We start from the raw sequence: 23090 nt of genomic DNA, 5'->3' as shown, positions 1-23090 counted from the left end.
TCGACCCCACGCTGAGGAAGTCCCGCCCACGGATGTAACGCGTATGGGGGGAGGAGCTACGTCCAACGTCACCCGCGGCCATCACTTGTGGACAGTAACTATTGCACGTCATGTTTGCTGGCACTCGCAGAGAGTGCTTTACAATGTGAGTAGTGTTTCTGTCATTTTATTTAAATAAACCGGTATACAGAGAGCAGTAGATCTTTTCTTTTGCATTTTATACATGGAGTACATCAAGAGGTACAGGATCTCGATTGTTACCCGGATTGGGTGTACCACCTTGTGACATTATACAGGTCGAGTGGATGAGGTGAGAGGCTTATGTAACTGAGGTGGAGGGATCACTGTCTCCAGTCAAGCTCTTCACTGCATTTTGCACTACAATCATTTGTGCTCTTTTTATTTAGGTGTTACACTGGTCAGTGCTGAATACTCTGGGCCAGATTCACAGAAGAAGTACTCCGGAGTATCTGCTGATACTCTGGCGTACTTTCAAATTTGCCGCGTCGTATCTTAATTTATAATTCACAAACAAGATACAACGGCATTTGGCTAAGATCCGACAGGCTTACGGCTTCGTACGCCTTCGGATCTTAGGATGCAATACTTCGGCCGCCGTTGGGTGGAGTTTGCCTCGTTTTCCAGCGTCGGGTATGCAAATTAGCTTTTACGGCGATCCACGAAGGTACGCGCGTTCGTTACGTCGTCTCTAGTCGTTTTTTCCCGTCGCAAAGTTAAGCCTGCTTTTTCATGGCTTAAATTTAGACGAGCCATGTTAAAGTATGGCCGTCGTTCCCGCGTCGAATTTCAAATTTTTTTTTTTGGCGTAAGACGTCCCGGAATACGAAAGTACGTTACGCACGTCGCCATTCAAAACATTATTTTGGGCGACGTCATTTCGTGCAAAGCACGGCGGGAAATTTCAAAACGGAGCATGCGCAGTACGTTCGGTGCGGGAACGCGCCTAATTTAAATGGTGCCCGCCCCATTTGAATTAGGCGGGCTTGCGCCGAGCGGATTTACGTTACACCGCCGCAAGTTTACAGGTCAGTGCTTTGTGAATCAGGCACTTACGCTGTAAACTTGCGGCAGTGTAACGTAAATGGGATACGTTACGCCGCCGCTAATGTACCTGAATCTGGCCCTCTCTTTTTATAGTGTGTATTGCTACAGATTTTTTTTATTCTTGGGAGAGTGCATGTGATCAGCACAGAGCCAATCAGCACTGTCCAGATAGAGGGTCAGGGGTCCTGGATCCTGATAGGACAGCTAGTGCAGTACGAAATCAAGCTTTATCCAGACACTGATAGAAGTATCAAGACTGCTATATACTGCTGATGAGAAAGGGTATTTAGCAGTTTATATTTACTAAAACAATTGCATTTCCATGTTCTCTGTACTGTGTTAGACCAGATATAGGGAATGCAGATCCTGGGTTTAGTAAGACTTTAACACAAGTACATGGTATGACGGGGATATATCAGGAATATGAAAGGTTGGGGTAACATATTCTTAAGGTGTCAGTGGGCGGAAGTGACTGATTTATTTTAGGTCCAGACCAAACATGTGCTTGTCACTAGTCTTTACAACCCATTTAAATGCTTAATTATTTCTTAGCTTGTGAAATATTGTACTAATGCTATTACATTGAAAATGAATAGAGGCCACAAGCTGTCTCTCTAACTGCTGCACATGTTGTCACTTGCTGTATAGTTGTTAATCGGCTTGTCGAACGTTTCTACTTGTCAGGAAAGAACTGGGACCTCACAGCTGCTCTAAGTGACTATGAACAACTACGGCAGGTGCACACAGCAAATTTGCCTCAAGTGTTTAATGAAGGCAAATACTATAAGCAGCAGGACAGAGAAATCACCCAGCATATCAACAAGATCGACAGACCAAACCTCCAAAGACAGGATGATCTTGCTCAAGGTACGGTGGCTTTTTTGAAGTAATTTATGATGATCACACAGAGCATTGTATATTTAGCATTCTGTTTACTTTGCTACCTATTGAAGGGGACTGGTTAGAGTGGATATAATGGAAGCTGTCTTTGACAACTTTTTTTATCACTTTTTATACAGGTAAGGTGTTCCGACTTCCCTGGCTGCCTGCTTGTTCCAGGCCTTGGGTTTACTAAATAGTGAAGTAAGGATATGGGTGACTAGATGGCATTGACAGTTTCCATTTTTTCCATCTTGACAAGCTTTTTTTATGCTTTTTATAAGATTTTTGCTACCCAAGACATTTCAATATACATTTGTATACACATTAAAGAGAGCCTGATGCTATACAGGAAGCAGGGATAGGGGGTGGATTTTGTTTGTCTTTGTTTTAGGTCTAAAGTTTTTATTATATTTATGAAGAGTGGAGTTGAGCCCTACAGCTTACAGTATATTATTTTCACCCAATCCAGCAATAGTGAAGTCTTGCAAACGTATCAGTAGAGAGGAAGTAAACTCCAGGGTTTTTCCCCCCTTTTTTTCTTTCCTGCAAAGTAAAGGCATGATGTGCTCGTATGCATCACATACTAGCACATTATGTGACACTTACCTGCAAACGAACCCCACATCGTCCCTAGGGTTACCACAGTTGCCACCTTGACCTGTTTAAAACTTTGTTTAAAATGATTTTCAAAAATACATAGCTTGTAAGTGGCTGCAAGGGCAAAGGGTGAGCTGATCTATTAACTGATAAGTATGTTTAAAGTGGTTCTAAAAATGTAAGGTTTTTTTACCTTAATGCATTCTTTGCATTAAGGTGAAAAACCTTCTGTGCTGCAGCTGCCCCCCAGACCCCACACTTTCCTTACCTGAGCCCATCCGATCCAGCGATTTGCATGTGCACATCTGCTTCCGCCACTGTCTTTAAAAAATGGCCATACTTCTCACGTGGTTCAAAAGAGTGCACTTATTATTTCACTTGTTATTCTGTGTCCCAAAATCAGTTAACTTTAGCCGGTCCAGACTGTAAAGGGATGTCAACTTTAATGTCAGGATCTACCCAGACACCTTATTGGCAGCTGGCTCAGCCTCTCGGCACGCTGCTCCTGCCCCCTCCACACCCTGGCAGTTCAGTGATTGACAGTCCCTATTTAGAGTTGTGACTGGTCCTCAATTTTTTGGTTGTTTAAAACTCTCTCCCCCCTAAAAAAATTGAGGACCAGTTACAACTCTAAATAGGGACTGTCAATCACCAGCTCCCTGCTCCTCCAGCGCTCACTGAAGCGCCAGGGTGTGGAGGGGGCGGAAGCAGCGTGCAGAGAGGCTGAGCCACCTGCCAATCAGGTGTCTGAATAGATCCTTACATTAAAGTTGGGATCCTTTTAGAGTCTGGACCAGCTCTGTAATGTTAACTGATTTTGGGACACAGAAGAACACAAGTGAACTCCTGTGACCCACGTGGGAAGTATGATCAATATATACCAAATAAACCCCCATCCCCCTGCCAGGTCTGCACTTACCCCATCCATGTCGCAGGTGGCTTCCCAGGCTTCTCCTCCTGGCCAATTCAGTCTTAAGACCCGCTTCCTGTCTGATTGGCCTGGAGGAGAAGCAGAAAGACAATGGCAAATGTTGATTTGCTAATTTTGCAAGTGGGTGGGCCCAGGGAGCAGTGGTCTGCGCCCCAAGCCCAACCTTTTTAAAGCCTCAGGTTCTAATCTTGTGCTTAAACAAACAAAAAAAAAGCTTGTAGAAATCTTTGTGATGGGCGCCCCGCATGGAGATTAGGGGCCTGCACCCCTTATGGACCAGACGTCGCTGATTTAGAGTGGACCAAGAACTGAGCAATTAGCAGTCATTTGATTGCTCAGTTCTCAGTGTTAGAGCTGACAGGGGAAAGCTGCAGCATTACACCAATACTGCAGCCATATAGGTGAGTACTGTATGTGTGTGTCTCATGACCGCTTGAGAACCGCTGAAAAAGATATATCCACTTTTTTTACACTGAATAATGTGGATTGCATCACAAAGGTGTATGAAATGTATTTATTTTATTATAGGTATTTATATAGCGCCGTCAATTTTACATTTTACATATATTGTACATTCACATCAGTCCCTGCCCTCAAGGAGCTTTACAACATAAGTGTAAAAATAAAGGAAAACAGAAAAAGAATGGACGAATGCACACCCAAATGAGTTGCCTCTAAAGAGTTTTATTGCGCATATAAAATGCAAAAAATATTATTCAGTATCACACACCCATGGTACACCACCCCCCACCCCACAAAAAGCCTCCTATCCTTCCTGTAAAGCCAACTATAGTCCCAGCCCAATTTCTGCCTACAGAGGCCCTGGTGAGGTCAGTACCTCACCTTAAAACCTAGGTGGGTACATAAAATGCTTGGAAAAAGACGCAAGGCCAATGCTGAGTGAGTGAGAAACTTGTATAGCGCAACACATGCAAACTGAATTGCCTCAGAGCGCTTGGTATCCATTCCCTACTATACTTTGCCTTCAGAATAGATGGATTTTGAGGTTTTTTTTCTGAAGGCCTGGTGATTCACTTGCATTGGGATTCTGGTTGGTAAAGCGTTCCAGAGTTTAGGTCCTTGGACTGCAAATCTACGTTCTCCTTTGGACTTGTATCTGGCCTTGGAGTAGATTTTGGTTGGTAGAACGGAGAATGTGATTGGGGTTGGGACATTTTAATTTTCACATAGATATTGGGGCGCACTTCCTAGAACACATTTGTGCATCAGGCAGAGTGTCTAAGGCCCCGTACAGACGAGCGGACAGTCCGATGAAAACGGTCCGCCGAACCGTTTTCATCGGACATGTCCGCTCTGAGATTTCTGTCTGATGGTTGTACACACCATCAAACAGAAATCCGCGCGGACAGGATACGCGGTGACGTGGCCGGGCCCTCGCCGCGGCGACGTGCGCGACCCTGGAAGGTCAATGCTTCGACCGCATGCGTCGAATCACTTCGACCGCATGCGTCGCATCACTTCGACGCATGCGAGGGCTTTCGGCCGAGCTGACATGTCCGGTGAGTCGTACAGACGACCGAACATGTCCGACGGACAGGTTTCCAGTGGACATGTTTCTTAGCATGCTTGTCCGCTGGAAAACGGTCAGCTCGACAAATGTCCGCTGGAAAACTGTCCGATAGGCCGTACACACGACCGAACATGTCCGCTGAAACTGGTCCGCGGACCAGTTTCAGCGGACATGTTCGGTCGTGTGTACGAGGCCTTAAACGTAATTCTGTCTTTTACGGGCAACCAATGAAGGGATCTGAGGGAGGGGGAAATTGATTGCCAGGGTTTCTTTCCTGTCACAAGTCGTGCCGCCGTATTTTGGACAACTTGTAGACGAGCAATTTGGTACTTTGGTAGTCCGAGGTAAAGGGCGTTTGCATAGTCGAGTCTGTCTTCTTTTGGGATAAAGGGAATAAGTCTGCGTAGCAGGCGCAGCAGCAGATGGTGGGATCCACTGACTACTAAACTTATTTGTGCATCCATTGTCATGTGGGAGTCAAAAGTGACTCTGAGACTTTTGACTTTGGTGCTAGAGGTGATGGTTTTTCCCAAAATGGGTGGGGGTGTCCAAGTTGTCATGGCAAGACTCTTTCAGCTATGGGGGAAGCAGAAGAAGTTCTGTTTTTGAGCCATTGAGTTTAAGATAAGTCTCCGTCATCCAATTTTCTAATAAGGCATTTCTCTAGTCCGAGATAATGATCCTTTTTATTGCTGATGCGAAAGTAGAGTTGGGTGTCATCCGCGTAGGAATGGTAGAGTAAATTCTGGTTGCTGATGATTTCGAGGAGAGGGCTGGGAATAGATATTAAATAGTACGGCGACAAGGGTGACCCCTGAACATGATGCGGCACGTTTCTCAGAGGTGAAAGGACCTAGTTTCACTATCGGTGATCGATTTTCCAGAAAAGAGGAGAACCAACGCAGATTGGATTCTGCCACTCTCGCTACTTCAGCTAATCGTGTCAGCAACAATTTGTGGTCTACTGTATCAAAAGCTGCGCTTAGGTCCAGCAGTACTAGAAGACAAGATTCTTCTTCATCTGCTGCTTCGAGAGCATCATCCCATATTTTGAGAAGTGCTGTTTCTGTTCCGTGACCAGGACGGAAACCCTATTGAAGTGGGTCCAGTAGTTTGTGGGTGTCTAAATGATGTTGTAGCTGTTGCACTACTACTTTCTCCATTACCTTGGAGAGAATGTTTAGGCCTATTATGGTCGACGATTATTTGGGTCTTTGGGGTCGAGGGTGTTTTTTTTAGAATGGGTTTAATTATGCCTTCTTTCGGCGGAGTCGGGACCATACCTTCCTTAAACGATTGTTTTATGAGGTGCGTGATGGCTGGTGCCACAATATCGGCACATTCTTTCAACCGTTTAGTGGGGATGATATCATTAGGCGCTGTGCTGTCTCGCAGGGTTCCAATGATGTTTTTGGTGGTGTCGATAGGGATGGACTTTAATCTGAATTTGATTGATTGCGGCATATTTGTGTAAATATTGTCCTTATGATTTCCAGGGGGGTAGATGGGGGTTCGCTTTTGCTAAATAGTTTCACTGATTTTTTCAATTTTGTTAATGAAATAATCCGATAATTCGGTTACGGGCTTTAGCAAGGATATTAGAGAAGTGATCTTTTTTTGCTTTAAAGATTTCTATATGATATTTCTTAGTGATTAGTTTGTAGATTATGTGTTTTTTCTCTGTTGAACTTCTTCTCCAGGCTGCTTCCGTTCTTGCTTCAACAACGTGAGCTCGTCGCTAAACCAACCGTAGTTGTTTTTCTGGGTGAGCGTTCTGCATTTTGGAACTACTATGTCTGCTGTCTGTAGTAGAGCTTTGTTGATGGAGTTGAGTGTTTCCGCTGCTGTTTGATGTTGTTCTATTGATTTTATTTTGCTCAATAATGTAGTTTTGAATAGTTCCGAGTGGAGCTTCTTCTGGGATCTTGCCCAGTGTGTTGACGGGTTTGTTGGTTTCTTTAGGAGAGCGTTTATAGTGATTTTAAATTTGATTGCATGGTGATCTGTCCATGGTAGGGGCTTATTTCCCAGTATGTTAATATCCAAATCTTGTTTGAAGATAAGATTGAGCGTGTGACCTGAAACATGAGTGGGCCCGCATACCAGTTGCTGCAGACCTAATCCTTCCAAGTGGTCAATGCAGGTGGCGGGGTCCTGTGAGGAGTTGTCCCAGAGGTTGAGGTCCCAGAGTAGCAGGAGATGTTTGATGTTTAAGGTATAGGTGGAGATGAATTCTGTCAGTGATGTGGTGAGCTGCGTTTCTGGTCAAGGTCTGTTGATTTGGAAAAATAGTACATAAAAAATCACTCATATGCTGTAATGTGCAGAGTCCGGGGGTCAAGAAAAGATGCTGTAAAGAGGCGTGGCTCTTGCTCCTGTGTGGCATTCAATGGAAATGATCACTGCTAGGGGAGGAGGTGATTTACCTAAGCGGAGTATGCCGCAGCTGGTAGATATGGAAATGGAAAAGCACATAAGACATACTCATGGCAATATTCCTATAATCTGGGCTGAGTGAAAGATCAAATGGACTCCCAGAAGGTGGCTCAGGTCTGGCCTGCTATAGAGGGGGTGTCCCATACCATGTGGGTAACCATCCCCTTACACAATCATGCAGCCGAGATTACCTATACAAAGCACGGTGGAGTCTTTTACTCACTGCCCTTGGTTCATCAGTCTGGTTTCCTTCTGTAGCGATATCAGCGTGCACGCTGTTTCTCTTGTAGTGCGGGTCACACACAGCAGGCAGGGACTCCACACCACGCCGGTCATACACAGACAAGTGCTGCGGCAGCTCCGGCTGGCATCACACTCGGTATACACTCGGTTAGAGCTCGGCCAAGTCAGGTGTTAATCCTGATAGGGCATGCGCTAATATATGTGAAACTAAAAAATATAAATCATAAATTCCACATGTGCATAGGCACCAAAAATATAAATCCTGAAAGGTTGTAAATTGTTCTTCAGAGTGGGAACAAGTGAAGTTGAGTGAATCATTTTCAAAGTCCTCTCGTGATGTCACTATTCACAAACAGAACATGACAAATCCCTCTACCACTCAACATGGCTGATAGCCGCTTACCAGATAACAAGTGGTATTCCGCTTGTGGCCTATTACCCTTTCATCTGGTTAAAATCTTTCCTATGATGGAGCAGGACAGTTGGTCTAAGTCCTTAAACTGGATCCAGAGGCGCCAATTTCGTTAAATAAGTGGACTCAAGGTTATCCCAAAAAGGAAAGAAGGCTCGCCATAATGTAAAAACCAATTGACCATTAAAATAAAATTAAATAATGCACTTACTCGTAAGAGCATAACAAACAGCATGTAAAAAAAAAAATATATATTTGTGAGTATTTTTTTCACATTAATCTGCATTTAATTCAACACATATTTTTGGCATAATGAATTTGAGAGGGACATCAAGAAAAAAATGAATTAAACATAACATCCCCCTCCCAATGTTTAATCATTCTTCTGCTAGTCCTAGTACACAGATAGGAAGAAATACTATATTTACTTGTTTTAAAAAAAAAAATCTTCAGTTGCTTCCTGGTTTCAGGCCTAGGCCAAAATGATGTCTTACATCCCAGGAGTCTTCATGGGCATTATTTTTTGGGGAGGCGGGGAGCTAAATACACTTTCTTGCCTGGGAAGATGGATTTCAGGAAGTAAATGCTACATGAATCATATGTCTTTAACTCAGTATGGCTGATGGCCGTGGCTGGAAATGCTAGGGGGTGTTTCTCAAAGTGATTTCTTAACAAAATGAAGCAAAATGAAGACATAGTTGAATGGATACATTTTCTTTGACTATAAGGCCCCGTACACACGAGAGGATTATCCGCTGGAAACGGTCCTCCGGACCGTTCCAGCGGATAAATCCTCTGGCGGATTTTGATCTGATGGTTGTACTAACCATCAGATCGAAATCCGCGCGGAATCCATCCGCAATGACGTGTCGCGCCGTCGCCGCGATGATGACGCGGCGACGTGCGCGACGCTGGAAGATAAAGACTTCCACGCATGCGTCAAATCATTACGACGCATGCGAGGGAGAGGAGCGGACGGATTGATCCGGTGAGTCTGTACAGACCACCAGATCAATCCGCTGGACAGGATTCCAGCAGATAGATTTCTTAGCATGCTAAGAAATTTTTATCCGCTGGAAATCTGTTGGCTGGAATTTTTTCCGCCGATAAATGTCCGCTCGGACGTACACACCACCGGATCTATCCGCTGGAACTGATCCGCGGATAGATCCGGTGGTGTGTACGAGGCCTTAAAGTGGATCTTTGCCCTCATTTGTATCTTCCCTACTGTGCAAACCTTCCTCCCCTCCGCTTTTTTGATGGTTCTTTTTTTTTTTTTTTACCTTTTTTTTAAATAAAATACTTCTGGCCTGCCCCCCCCTCTCAATGCATGTCATTCACCTAGGAGGTTGATGTGCACATTGCCCACTCTGCCTCCCAGGATTTGTGCGTCAGATATCCCGGGAAGCATTTACTTTCATTCAGAAAAGAGGACAGGCCTGGCGGTGAGTCCTTGGGAGAGCCACCAGCTGAGCTTGGAATAGCTGGCGGCTTACCAATGACGTCACACATTAAGATGGTGGTGTGGGACTGAGTGTGGGACAGAAGGGAAGAGGATCTGAGCAGGACAACACTGGATCTGCTGGGCGGATAAGTATGTTTACTGTGCAGAACCCGCAACCAGGTAAGCAGGTTTTTAGAAAGAAAAAATGAGGGGAGTCCTCTTTAAAAATGAATGAAATAGTGTTTTTAATTTGTGGCACTCAGAAACAGTTTAGTTCAGCTTTAAAGTGGTTCTAAAGACACAAGGTTTTTCACCTTAATGCATTCTATGCATTAAGGTGAATAACTTTCTGTGCTGCAGCTCCCCCCAGATCCCCCTTTTTCTTTCCTGAGCCGGATCCAAACCAGCGATGAACATGAGCGCAGTGGCTCTCGCCACTGTCTCTCTCCTCGTCAGACAGATTGATAGCAGCGGGAGCATTTGGCTCCCGCTGCTGTCAATCAAATCCTCTGACACTGGAGCGGGGGGCAGCGCCTAGTCCCACTGTCTGTGCCAATGGATGCAGCAGTGAGACTCGGGGCGAGCCCGCATGGGTTCCCACGTACACACGATAATTTTTCGGGTTGTAAAAAAACTGTTTTTCAGCCTCTAGAAAAAACAATTTTTTTTCCAACTTCATCATTAAAACGACGTTGCCCACACACGATCGTAAAAAAAACAAAAGCTCTAGCAAAGCGCGGTGACGTACAACACGTACGACGGCACTATAAAGGGGAAGTTCCATGCGGATGGCGCCACCCTTGGGGCTGCTTTTGCTCATTTTGTGTTAGTAAAAGTTTGGTGGGAGACGATTCGCGCTTTTCAGTCTGTTACAGCGTGATGAATGTGCTATCTCCATTACGAATGCTAGTTTTACCAGAACGAGCGCTCCCGTCTCATAACTTGCTTCTGAGCGTGCACGTTTTTTCAGGCAGTTAAAGCCCACACACGACCATTTTTTACGACGTTAAAAACGTCAACGTTAAAAACGTTGTGAAAAATTAGAGCATGTTCGAAATTTTAATTGCACATTTTTTATATCGTGAAAAATGCTCTAGAGCCCACACACGGTCGTTTTTAATGACATAAAAAAAAAACGTAATTCTTTACAACCTGAAAAACGGTCGTGTGTCTTTCCTCTTCTTCTCCAGTGAAATCAGTGGGTGGTCATTATTCCTGCACTCACGTATTGATATGTGAGCACCATTCTTTGTAACAGGACTGTGGGCTTACAGGAGATGGGTTAAATGACACCGGGTGTGTAGTCAACGTGGAAAAGGAGCGCCATCTAGTCAATGAACGGACATTGCAGATTCAAAATTATGCTTGCGGCAAAAGCAGCATCTTTTTTTCTTAAGTGCTGAGCAATATACAGTATTTACAATATTTTTTTGCTATGAAGTGGAGTGTGGTTTTAATAAGTTCTGTGTTTTTCCTTTCTGTTTCTTGCATGTAGAAAAAAGACTGTCGAGAGGCATATCTCATGCCAGTTCAGCCATTGTGTCCCTGGCTCGTCTGCATGTGGCCAATGAATGCAGCAGTGATCCCTTTCCCCTAGAGATGCCCATTTATACATTCCAGCTACCAGACCTCAGTGTTTACAGCGAGGACTTCAGAGTCTTTATAGAAAGAGATTTAATTGAACAGTCCACAATGGTGGCTTTGGAGCAGGCAGGTAAGCGGTTATTTCCACCTCTCTTTGTGGAGGGATTCAGATTTGTATTATGCACAAGAGTGAAATGTAATTCACTGTTTAATATTTTATATTGCTGCAATTTCCAAAGAAAAAATAATCTGTACAGCTTTGCCTCATTTTGATAATGTGCTGATTTTTTTCTGTTAAATAAAGATTTTAGAAAAGGGGAACAGACATGTGTTTTATCAAAAGGCACAGTATTTATGTGTTTTGGTCTTAAAGAGAATATGTTTTTTTTCAATAATGTGAATTTACATTATGTAAAACTCTTTGTAAGGACTTTCACATTTTGTGCTTTACTGCGGACCCTGTGCGGGTCATTTTTTTTCCAAGCATGGGGATGCACAGGTGTTATGTGAATCCCTGTGTCAATGTACCATTCATTTCTATTCGGATACGCAGCTGCACAGACACAGCCACTATGTCCTAATATGACATACAGGTGAGTGTGGGTGCAGGTCCCCGAACACACCCTGTATGCTGCATATCATGTTAGGATACAGTGGCTGTGTCTGTGCAGCGGCATGTCCCAAAAAAATTAATGGGACACTGACACAGGGATGCACATAACACCTATGCATCCCTGTGCTGAGAATGCACAGACCTGCACAGGGCACGCAGTAAAGCACCCCATATGAACGAGCCCTTACACAGAGTTTTACATACTGTGCACAGTAAAGCATCCTAAATTGTTAACACTTTATAGTAAATGCTTGTAATAAGTAAATGCATTATTTTAGTTATGAAGACATTAGCTCAATGTAAATCATTTTATCAATGCATATTAATATTTGAATGATATAGCTAGGTCCATATATATTTGGACACTGGCACAATTTTATTTTTTTCAGGTATTTACCAAAACATATTAAAAACATATTCATATTTAATTTGAGAGTATGTACATCCAAATCAGAGTAAGGCCCCTTTTACACAGGCTTTCCAATCTGGTCCGCCTGTCAGTTCTTCAGGTGGACCTGATCGGACGCTTCATTCACCCCTATGGGGCAGGGGATGTCAGCGGTGACATGTCTGCTGACACCTGCCGCTATCCGATCTGGTCCACCGAATCCATACGGATGGTGACCCTATTTTCCATCTGTCTGGTGGATCATATGAAAACGGACAGGCGGTCCGTATTCATCCGATCTCCCCATAGCGGAGAGCAGGACTCTGACAGGTCCAATTCAGCACAGTAAACCGAGATGGACCTGTCATCCGCCTGCCCAGCGGGGATCGGTGGATCAATCCCGGCTTAACAAGCAAAGTCTCAAACAAGCCTGTATGAAAGAAGCCAAAGGGCTTAGGAATTACAGCTTTTAAGAATACCCCCCCCTTTTTCAAGGGACCAAAAGTACTTGGACAATTGAATCAAAAGCTATTTCATAGCCAGGTGCTTCGTTATTTCTTCCTCAATTAAGCAGTTAAAAGGTTGGGAGTTGACTCTAAGTGTGCCATTTGCATTTGGAATCTATTGCTGTGAACCCACATTATGCGTTCAAAGGAGCTGTCCATGCAAGTGAAACAGGCCACTGTAAGGGTTCAAATCCATCAGAGAGATAGCAGCAACATTATGAGTGGCAAAATCAACAGTTTGGTACATTCTGAGGAAAGAAGAAGGCACTGGTAAACTCAGCAACATAAAAAGGCCTGGACTTCCATAGAAGACAACAGTGGTGGATGATCGCAGGATCATCTCTATGCTAAAGAAATACCCATTCACAACATCCAGACAAGTGAAGGACACTCTCCAGGAGGTGGGTTTATCATTGTCAAAGTCTACAATCAGGAGAAGACTTTACAAGAGCAAATGCAGAGGGTTCACCACAAGGTGCAATCCACTCATAAGCCTGAAGTCAGATGGAATTCATCGGAAATTCCAATGAAAAAACTCAGATGGGGCTACACACAATCGGAAAATCCAATGGGAAAAGTCCATCTGACTTTTTCCATCGAAAATCCTGATACGTGGCATAATGCCACGTACACACGATAATTTTTCGGCATGAAAGAAACGCTGTTTTTCGGAATGTAGAAAAAACTTATTTTTTTTCCAACTTCATCATTAAAACAACGTTGCCCACACACGATCGTTTTAAAAAAATGCTCTAGCAATGCGCGGTAACGTACAACACGTACAACGGCACTATAAAGGGGAAGTTCCATGCGGATGTCGCCACCCTTGGGGCTGCTTTAGCTGATTTCCTGTTAGTAAAAGTCGATTCACGCTTTTCTGTCTGTTACAGCGTGATGAATGTGCTTACTCCATTACGAATGGTAGTTTTACCAGAACGAGCGCTCCTGTCTCATAACTTGCTTCTGAGCATGCGTGGGTTTTTAACGTCGTTTTAGCCCACATATGATAATTTTTTACAACCCGAAAAACTTGTTAAAAATTGCAGCATGTTCGAAAAAAAATGTTGTCGTTTTTCAGAACCCGAAAAATGATGTGAAGCCCACACACGATCATTTTAAATGGCATTTTTTAAAAACTTTGTTTTTTTCATGCCGAAAAATTATCGTGTGTACGCGGCTTAAGATTAATCTGTACCAGAATAATGGGAACAAAAAAAGTTTGAGAAAAAAAAGTGGAGAAGGCTTGGAACAGCTCATGATCCAACGTCATCTGTAAAACATGGTGGAGGCAGTGTGATGGCATGGGCATTCATGGCTTCCAGTGGCACTGGGTCATTGGTGTTTATTGATGATGTGACAGAAGACAGAAGCAGCCGAATGAATTCTGCAGTGTTTAGAGATATACTTTCAGCCCAGATTCAGCCAAGTGCAGCAAAGTTGATTGGACGGCGCTTCACAGTACAGATGGACAATGATCCAAAACACACTGCAAGAGCAACCCAGGAGCTTTTAAAGGAAAATAAGTGGAATATTATGCAATGGCCGAGTCGATCTTAACCTAATTGAACATGCATTTCACTGGCTAAAGGCAAAACTAAAGGCAGAAAGACCCACAAACAAAGAACAACTGAAGACAGCTGCAGTTAGAGCCTGGCAAAGCATCAGAAAGGAGGAAACACAGTCTTTGGTAATGTCCATGGATTCCGGACTTCATTGCCAGTAAAGGATTCTCAACAAAATATTAAAAATTAACATTTCATTTAGAAATTAATTTGTCCAATTAAATTTGAGCCCCTGAAAATGGGGGACTGTGTATAAAAAATGGTTGCCGTTCCTAAAAATTTGTACTTGATATTAATATTCAACCTTTTGAATTAAAGCTGAAAGTCTGCACTTCAAATTCATTTGGATTGTTTTTTTGTTTTTTTTTATTCTGGTGGCATACAGAGCAAAAAGTATGAAAAATGTGCCTGTGTCCAAATATATATGAACCTAACTGTATGTACAGGGTGGCAGACATATTTGCTGATTACTGGTTCCTCTTTGCGTTTTTGTTTTTGCATTTTCTTTCACGCTTTCACTTTTCTACACAATGGTTTTGCCTTTACAATGCAAGTCAGGTGACTCACTGAAAACAATGCACTTCTTTAGCGTGTGATATCTTTTAACAACAGTTGTTAAGCTAGCCATACGTTAGTAAAATTTGTACAAACATTCATATTAATATTCTCAGTACATTTTATTGTTCTATGGTTTGAAAGTACTTCAAAATGTCATCTGCTTTTTGGAACGAATGGACCTTATTGACTGAAAAGTACATTTACTGTTAGAAATGATTTTGTTCAACAAAAAAAAAAATCCTCCCACCTTTTTGAACTTTCTTGTCACTGCAGTTGAAAACAAATGTTGATTTGACCCCACTAACGATTAGGAAATCAAACTAAATAAACTGAAAATAATGGAATAAATTCTACTAGTGTATAGCCAGCTCTAGGCAGAGTTGAATCTCCTATGCCGCGTACACACGATCATTTTTCGGCTTGTAAAAAACAAAGTTTTTTTCAGCCTCTAGAAAAAACAAAGTTTTTTTCAACTTCATCATTTAAAAAGACATTGCCCACACACGATTGTGAAAAAAAAATGCTCTAGCAAAGCGCGGTGACGTACAACACGTACGACGGCACTGTAAAGGGGAAGTTCCATGCGGATGACGCCACCCTTGGGGCTGCTTTTGCTGATTTTGTGTTAGTAAAAGAGGATTCGCGCTTTTCTGTCTGTTACAGCGTGATGAATGTGCTTACTCTGGCAAGGGATTGAGGTTACGGAAGTGGGAGCAGGTACCAATAAAAAAAAAAATTTGAGTGACGTTCTGCTTTCCTGAAGAGATTTTTAGCTCAGCCACTAGAGGCAGAATAGATTAAGCTGTGCCTCATCCTGTGTACACACGATCATTTTTCGGGTTGTAAATAACATTGTTTTTAAAAAAAATGTAATTTAAAGTGATCGTGTGTGGGCTTTAGAGCATTTTTCGGGTTCTAAAAAACGAAAAAAAAAAAAATTTGAACATGCTCTATTTTTTAACGTAGTTTTTTCCAGACCCTTAAAATGTAATTTTTTAGAACCCGAAAAACGGTCGTGTGTACGCGGCATAAGGCCCTTTTCATACTTTAATGTCAGTTTTCACGGACTCCACTTGCTCAGCAGGGATCGCTCTGTTGATCCCTGCTGAGCCGGCGCATGCACATTGTGCAGAGACAGACCTGTCAGATCTCCGCTATGAGGTATCGGCTGAAAACAGATCTGCCTGTCCATTTTCATCCAATCTGATCCACCAGACGGATGGAAAATAGGGTTTCCATCTGTCTGGATTTAGCAGAGCAGATCGGATGTCAGTGGACATGTCATCGCTTCATAGGAGTACATTGAGCATCCGTTCAGGTCCGCCTGAATAACTGACTGGTGGATCTGAATGGTCTGTAGGTGTGAAAGAGCCCTAAGACATTGTTTTCTGAGCTCCTGCGTCCTTTCATGTACCCTACAGCAGAGAGGAACCTTACACCCAGGTGTGGGACTGGTATACTGGTGGTGAGCCACTGTATTATTTTCAATATACTAGAACTAAAGAAGAATGTTTTGTTTGCTCAGTTTTGAAAGAACAATAAAGTTCGACATACTTTTACAAATAGCTTGCTGGTGATCTCTGGCTCCCCATATTACAATACATATAGTATTTGCTACATACAGTACAAGCAGTATAGTACAATGGTCAGCTAAATCCACATGAAATATTGAGGGTGAATAATTATTAGTTGTATTTGATGTTTTTTTATTGAAAAGTTGCATAGTAAATTACAATACATCTGAACATTCTATAAATACAGAATGGCTTTTATACAGTTGTGCATAAAAGTTTGCATACCCCGGCAGAAATCATAAACATTTGGCATTGATATTTAAAATATGATTTATCATGCCAAAAAACTGTCTTATTTAGGAATAGCCTAATAGAAGCCATTTATCCTTTTTAAATCTTAATAACAGAAATCACCCAAATGGTCCTGATCAAAAGTTTACATATCCTGCAAAGTTTGGCCTTGGTACAGATACACACTACAGGTTAAAATGGGAATTGAAGGTTACCGTATTTATCGCCCTATAGCGCGCACCGGCGTATAGCGCACACCCCAAACCTAGAGGAGAATCCTAGGGAAAAAAAAGAAATACTGACAATTTACAGATACAGTTACTTACAGTTGCCTGGCATCCATCGGGGGCCTTGTCCGGTCCGGCGTCCGTCTGCGGCATTCGTGGTGTCCTCGTGGTGTCCTTCCCGCTTCTCTCGCGCTGTTTTTGAATGTCGCCGCCGACATATACCGAGTGCAGTACACTCGGCTGGGCTCGGCCACGCTCGGCTCCTCTCACGGAGCCGAGCGTGGCCGAGCCCAGCCCAGTGTACCCGAGTGTACTGCACTCGGTATATGATGGCGGCGGGGATCGGCGTATAACGCGCACCCACAATTTTCCCCTGATTTTAAGGGGGAAAAAGTGCGCGTTATACGCCGATAAATACAGTAATTTCCCACATCTGCGGCTTTTTAACCACTTCAGCCCCGTAAGATTTGCCTGCTTAAAGCAGATTTTTTTTCAGTTTTTTAACCGTACTGCAGCTGCTGACTTTAAATATTTGGACACTTACTTGTCTAGGGCGCCCGCAATGTCCTCACCCGAAGCTGATCTGTCCCTTGGCTCCCAGGTGCAGGTTTCCCGGCATCTTCGGTAAGGGAATCAGGAAGTGAAGCCTTGCGGCTTCACAGCCTGGTTCCCTACTGCGCATGCTCGAGTCATGCTGTGCGACCTCACTGGTCCCTGCTGTCTTCTGGGACCTGTGTGTTTCCCAGAAGACAGCGGGGCGGGACAGAGGAGGGGCCAGATATTGCGTAGATTGCTGCGGAATCTGCAGCGATCTATCGCCGGAAGTGGGAGAAAATAACTGTATTATACAGGTATCTTCTCCCCCCTCCCCCCTGAAAGGTGCCAAATGTGACACCGGGGGGGGAGGAACCAGAAAAGCGGAAGTTCAATATTTGGGTGGAACTCCGCTTTAATGGCAGGCCATTTTTTGCGTTACGGCAATGCGTCGCTTTAACTGACAATTGCATGGTCGTGCAACGCTGTACCCAAACAAAACATCCCTTTTTACCCACAAATAGAGCTTTCTTTTGGTGAAAGCAGAATGTAGCAGAATACATATTATCCTAAATTTATGAAGAAATTGGATTTTTTTTTTTTAAAGATTTTTTTAAAATTGTCAGTATTTTTTTGTTTATAGCATCAAAAATATAAAACCCCAATGGTGATCAAATACCATCAAAAGAAAGCTCTACAGCAGGGGTGCCCAACCAGTGGCCCGCCCTCTGATATAGCCCGCGACCTCCTGCGCTGGTATGGAATAGAATACTGTTATTAAAGGTACGTTTATTACTAAAATCAGTGGCCCGGATTCAGATAGAATGCTCTATCTATCTGCAGGCGTAATGTATCTTAGATACGTTACGCCGCTGTAACTTTGGGCGCTGCCGTCCACCACTCCAATCATTATTGCCCACGACCAGTTACCAAGTCGCTTAAGTGGCCCCCTCTCTTCAAAAGGTTGGGCACCCCTGCTCTACAGTATTTGTTGTATTTGTTTGGGGGAAAAATAACATAAATGTTGTTTGTGTACAGCACAAGGGCAGCACAGTGGTGCAGTGAGTAGCACTTTCGCCTAGCAGCAAAAGGGTCGCTGGTTCGAATCCCGACCATGACACCATCTGCTTGGAGTTTGCATGTTCTCCCTGTGCCTGCGTGGGTTTCCTCCGGGTACTCTGGTTTCCTCCCACACTCCAAAGACATGCTGGTAGGTAAATTGGATCCTGTCCAAAAAAAATTGGCCCAGTATATATATGTATATCTGTGTGTATGACTGTGTGTCCCAAGCGTGTCGAGATCCTACGGGGTAAAATGACTACACCAGCTAAGCAGACACTGGCTGGAAAAAGCGCCCAGAGGCGATTCAGTTTGCATGTGTAGCGCTATACAAGTCATTCATTCATTCATGCAATTGTCAGAGTAACACAGTGCCATATAGCAAAAAAGCTGGCCATGAAGAGGGTTAAATCTTTGTTAGGTCAGGTGGTTAAGAAGTAAAACAAATCTGAGATATCTCAATATCAAACCAAGATCAGCTAGACAAAGAAAGATTCCAGCCACAACTGCAATAAGAATTGTTCGGGATACAAAGAAAGACCCACAGGTAACCTCAGGAGAAATTGAAAAAGACAGTGTGGTTGTTTCAAGGAGCACAAAACTTGAACAAAAATAAGCTGCATGGTCGAGTTGCAAGAAAGAATCCTTTACTGCACCAATACCACAAAAAAAGTCTGGTTACGATATGCCTGACAACACCTTGTTACACCTTACGGCTTCTGACACCGTAATCTTGAGGGATGAGACCAAAATAGAGCTTATGGTCACAACCATAAGCGCTAGGTTTGGAGAGGGGTCCACGAGACCTATAGTGAATACCATCCCAACTGTGAAGCATGGTGGTGGATCACTGATGTTATGGGGGGGGGGGTGAGCACTAAAGGCACAGGGAATCTTGTGAAATTGTTGGCAAGATGAATGCAGCATGTCATCAGAAAATACTGGCAGACAATTGGTATTCTTCATAAAAGCTATGCATGGGACACTCTTGAACTATCCAGCATGACAAAGACCACAAGGCCAAGTTGACCCTCATGTGGTTACAGCAGAAAAAGGGGAAGGTTCTGGAGTGGCCATCACAGTTTCCTGACCTTAATATCATCAAGTCACTCTGGGGAGATCTCAAATGTGCGGTTCATGCAAGACGACCAAAGACTTTGCATGACCTGGAGGCATTTTACCAAGATGAATGGGCAGCTTTACCACCTGCAAGAATTTGGGGCCTCATAGACAACTATTACAAAAGACGGCATGCTGTCAGTAATGCTAAAGGGGGCAATACACGATATTAAGAACTTGGGATATGCAGACTTTTGAACAAGGGTCATTTAATTTGTTTACTTGTTGCCAGGTTTTGTTTTATAATTGTGCCATTCTGTTATGACCTACGGCTACAGAATATGAATCCCATAAGAAATAAAATAACTGTGTTTTGCCTGTTCACTCATGTTTTCTTAAAAAATTGGACACACTGGGCCAGATCCTTAGCCAGCGGTGCAAATTTAGTTTGTCCTAACTTATGTGATTTAAGTTACGTTGCCCTAAGTTGGTGTCGTAAGTGCCGTATCCACAGCGCATTTGCGTCTAAATGTGCGCCAGCGTAACTTAAATTCAGAGGCGTAAGGCGGGGTTTTTGCAAGTGGGAAGGAAGTGGGCGTGCTTCATTGTAATGAGCCGTGACCCCATGCAAATGAGGCGCCGGCCGTACTGCGCATATGCGCACGAATCGGGACCTCACTGGGCATGTGCAGAACTGATCTCGGCGCAATCAGTGAGATAGGTAAAAGGCCAAGTGTACTTAGTTTGAGGATCGCCCTGTGTCTAAAAAGCACCACACACACACACTTCCCTTGCTAAAGTATATCCCATTGTTCCCCTTCCATGAGCAATTTGCTTCTGCTCTGTTTGTTTGTGTGTTGGTAAGTTGTGTTTGTGAGAAAAGTGTTTGAGGAGTTGGAGAGTCTAGTTGTTGTTTGTGTTTGAGAAGTGTATTTATTTAATTTGTTTGTTATTGTTTTTGCTGATTGTTTTTTGGTGTTTGTTTTTTGGTGTTTGTTTTTTGGTGTTTGTTTTTTGGTGTTTGTTTTTTGTTTGTTTGTTGGTGCGTGTTTCTTTTTGAATTACTATTAGCTGTGTCCTTGTGTGTTTAGATTTTCTTTATTTTTTGTGGTATAGATTTTTGTCAGGTTTTTGGGTGTGTATTGTCGATTGTTTGTCGGGTGTGTTTGTTGTTGCTGGGTGGTGTATGAGATGCCCCCTAAACGCAGGAAGCTTAATTTCACCCTGGGAGAGAAGCAAATTCTTGCTCGGGGCATTGTGAAATATGGGCGATTTCTGCATGGCCCTGAGAGCCAGAACACCACCCCGGCCAGGAGGAGGCAGCTTCTTAAAAAGATCACGGACCAGATCAATGCGGCGGGGGGGGGGAGACTAGGACCCCCGCTGGCATACAGAAAAAAATAAACGATCTGAGAAGCGTCGTCCGGACTAAGATGGCAAGGATCGACGCCCATACCAGGGGCACTGGAGGAGGGGGACCCTGCCCAGTCAGACTGACGGAGGAGGAATGGGCAGTGGCCCAGTGTTTCCACCCACAGCAGGTGGTGGGCCTGCCTGGCTATACGTCAGATGTTCCTAGGAGGACAGGTAGGTTTTTTGGTTTATTCTCTGTTGATTAGCATGTGTGGGTGGGGGAAGGGAAGATGTGCCAAGTGTGTGGTTCCTCAAACATGTGATTGTTTTGTGTCCTCCACAGATGGCCAGGAGGTTACACGCCAGGAGGTTGGAGGCCAGGAGGTTCCACGCCAGGAGGTTGGAGGCCAGGAGGTTGGAGGCCAGGAGGTTGGAGGCCAGGAGGTTGCAGGCCCATCGGGCCAGGCTGCAGCACCACCCCCAAGACAGGCAGATGATGAGTCCCAAGAAGGGCAGGATTCCCCAGGGGAGGGGATTGGCCTAACCTCCACTCATGAGGAGGTTGAGGGGGAGGAGGTTGAGGTTGAGTGGGAGGAGGATGATGAGGGGGAGGAGGAGGAAAATATGCAGATTGGCCGGGAAGTCCTCCTGGCCACTGATATGATGACCTTTGAGTCTTCCCCTGAGACTACCCCTGAGGCTGGCACCAGTCAGGCCACCATCAGGGGTAGCCCCTCCCACTTCTCCCCCAACAGGCCTCCAGTCACCAGGGTCACTCTCTCCCCTCCTCCAGGCCCGCAAGACTCAGCGGCAGCCAGGGGGACAACCCAGGAGACCGTGGCTGTGGGCGAGCGTCTGTCGGCCAGTGTGGTGAAGGACAATGCCCGGCAGACCCGCATTCTTGGAAAAATTCTGGAAAAACTGACGCAGATGGAGCACAGCCAGGGTGAAATGATGGAGGCACTCGGTGATGTGGCCACCAACTCAACGGCGGTCATTACATGTTTGAATGACATACAGACCGCCACAACGCGCGTGGCCCATGAGCTGAGTGCCCTGACCCAGGCTGTGCAGGACAATACAAGGTCTGGCCAGGCCAATGCGGCTGCCCTCACTGCCTGTCTCACTCGCATTGCAGGGGCCATGGAGGGCAGGCCAGCAGGGGCGGCTCCTCCTTCCCCAGCTCAACCCCCCCAGGAGGCTCCTCCTTCCCCAGCTCAACCCCCCCAGGAGGCTCCTCCTTCCCCAGCTCAACCCCCCCAGGAGGCTCCTCCTTCCCCAGCTCAACCCCCCCAGGAGGCTCCTCCTTCCCCAGCTCAACACCCCCCCAATGGACATCCTCCGCGACGGCGTGGCCGTGGCCGTGCCCCTGCCCGTGCCCCTGCCCGTGCCCCTGCCCAGCCAAGGCGTAGCAATCGCCGCCGCTAATAAATTTGCTGGGATACTTGTTTTTTTTTGTTTATGCATTTTTTTTTTTTTTAAATTTGGTCTTCTGTACTTATGATTTGGTTTATGTGTGTGAATGATGTGTGAATGTGGGGGGGGTGGCATTCCTAAGAAATTAAGGTTGTCACCCTCAGTTTTGGTGGAGAAGGGATCCCCAGGACCAGGGAGAAGTGCAATCCCAGGTTCCTGAATGGTGTATGAATGCACAGTGACATAATTGGAGCCGTGGCGTGGCGTTACTGCTCCCAAGTCCCAAGGGGGGGGGGGGGACTTGGATCTAATCCAATTCGATGTGCATGTGATGTGTCTGTGCAAGGAACCACAGTGGTGTGCATTCATGCATTATCATTGTGACTTTATTGATGTGCATTTACAGTGAAAAAATACATACTTATTGTGACATTAATCATGTGCATTTACAGTGAAAAAATACATACTTATTGTGACATTAATCATGTGCATTTACAGTGAAAAAATACATACTTACAGGGAGTGCAGAATTATTAGGCAAGTTGTATTTTTGAGGATTAATTTTATTATTGAACAACAACCATGTTCTCAATGAACCCAAAAAACTCATTAATATCAAAGCTGAATATTTTTGGAAGTAGTTTTTAGTTTGTTTTTAGTTTTAGCTATTTTAGGGAGATATCTGTGTGTGCAGGTGACTATTACTGTGCATAATTATTAGGCAACTTAACAAAAAACAAATATATACCCATTTCAATTATTTATTTTTACCAGTGAAACCAATATAACATCTCAACATTCACAAATATACATTTCTGACATTCAAAAAAAAAACAAAAACAAATCGGTGACCAATATAGCCACCTTTCTTTGCAAGGACACTCA

At 44.2% G+C, this 23090-nt stretch overlaps 1 protein-coding gene across 1 annotated transcript in view; it reads left to right on the top strand.

Annotated features, from left to right (window-relative positions):
• Positions 1–23090, top strand: part of OTUD7A (OTU deubiquitinase 7A) — a 220696-nt gene that overhangs the window by 119874 nt on the left and 77732 nt on the right. The window contains exons 4-5 of the mRNA XM_040342822.1: positions 1750–1932; positions 11037–11255. Of these exons, the coding sequence (XP_040198756.1) occupies positions 1750–1932; positions 11037–11255 (402 nt within the window). The remainder of the gene's footprint in view (positions 1–1749; positions 1933–11036; positions 11256–23090) is intronic.

The sequence above is a fragment of the Rana temporaria genome, chromosome 3 (assembly GCF_905171775.1).
Source record: "Rana temporaria chromosome 3, aRanTem1.1, whole genome shotgun sequence".
NCBI classification, from domain to species: domain Eukaryota; kingdom Metazoa; phylum Chordata; class Amphibia; order Anura; family Ranidae; genus Rana; species Rana temporaria.
This window is presented reverse-complemented; position numbering and strand designations above follow the sequence as displayed.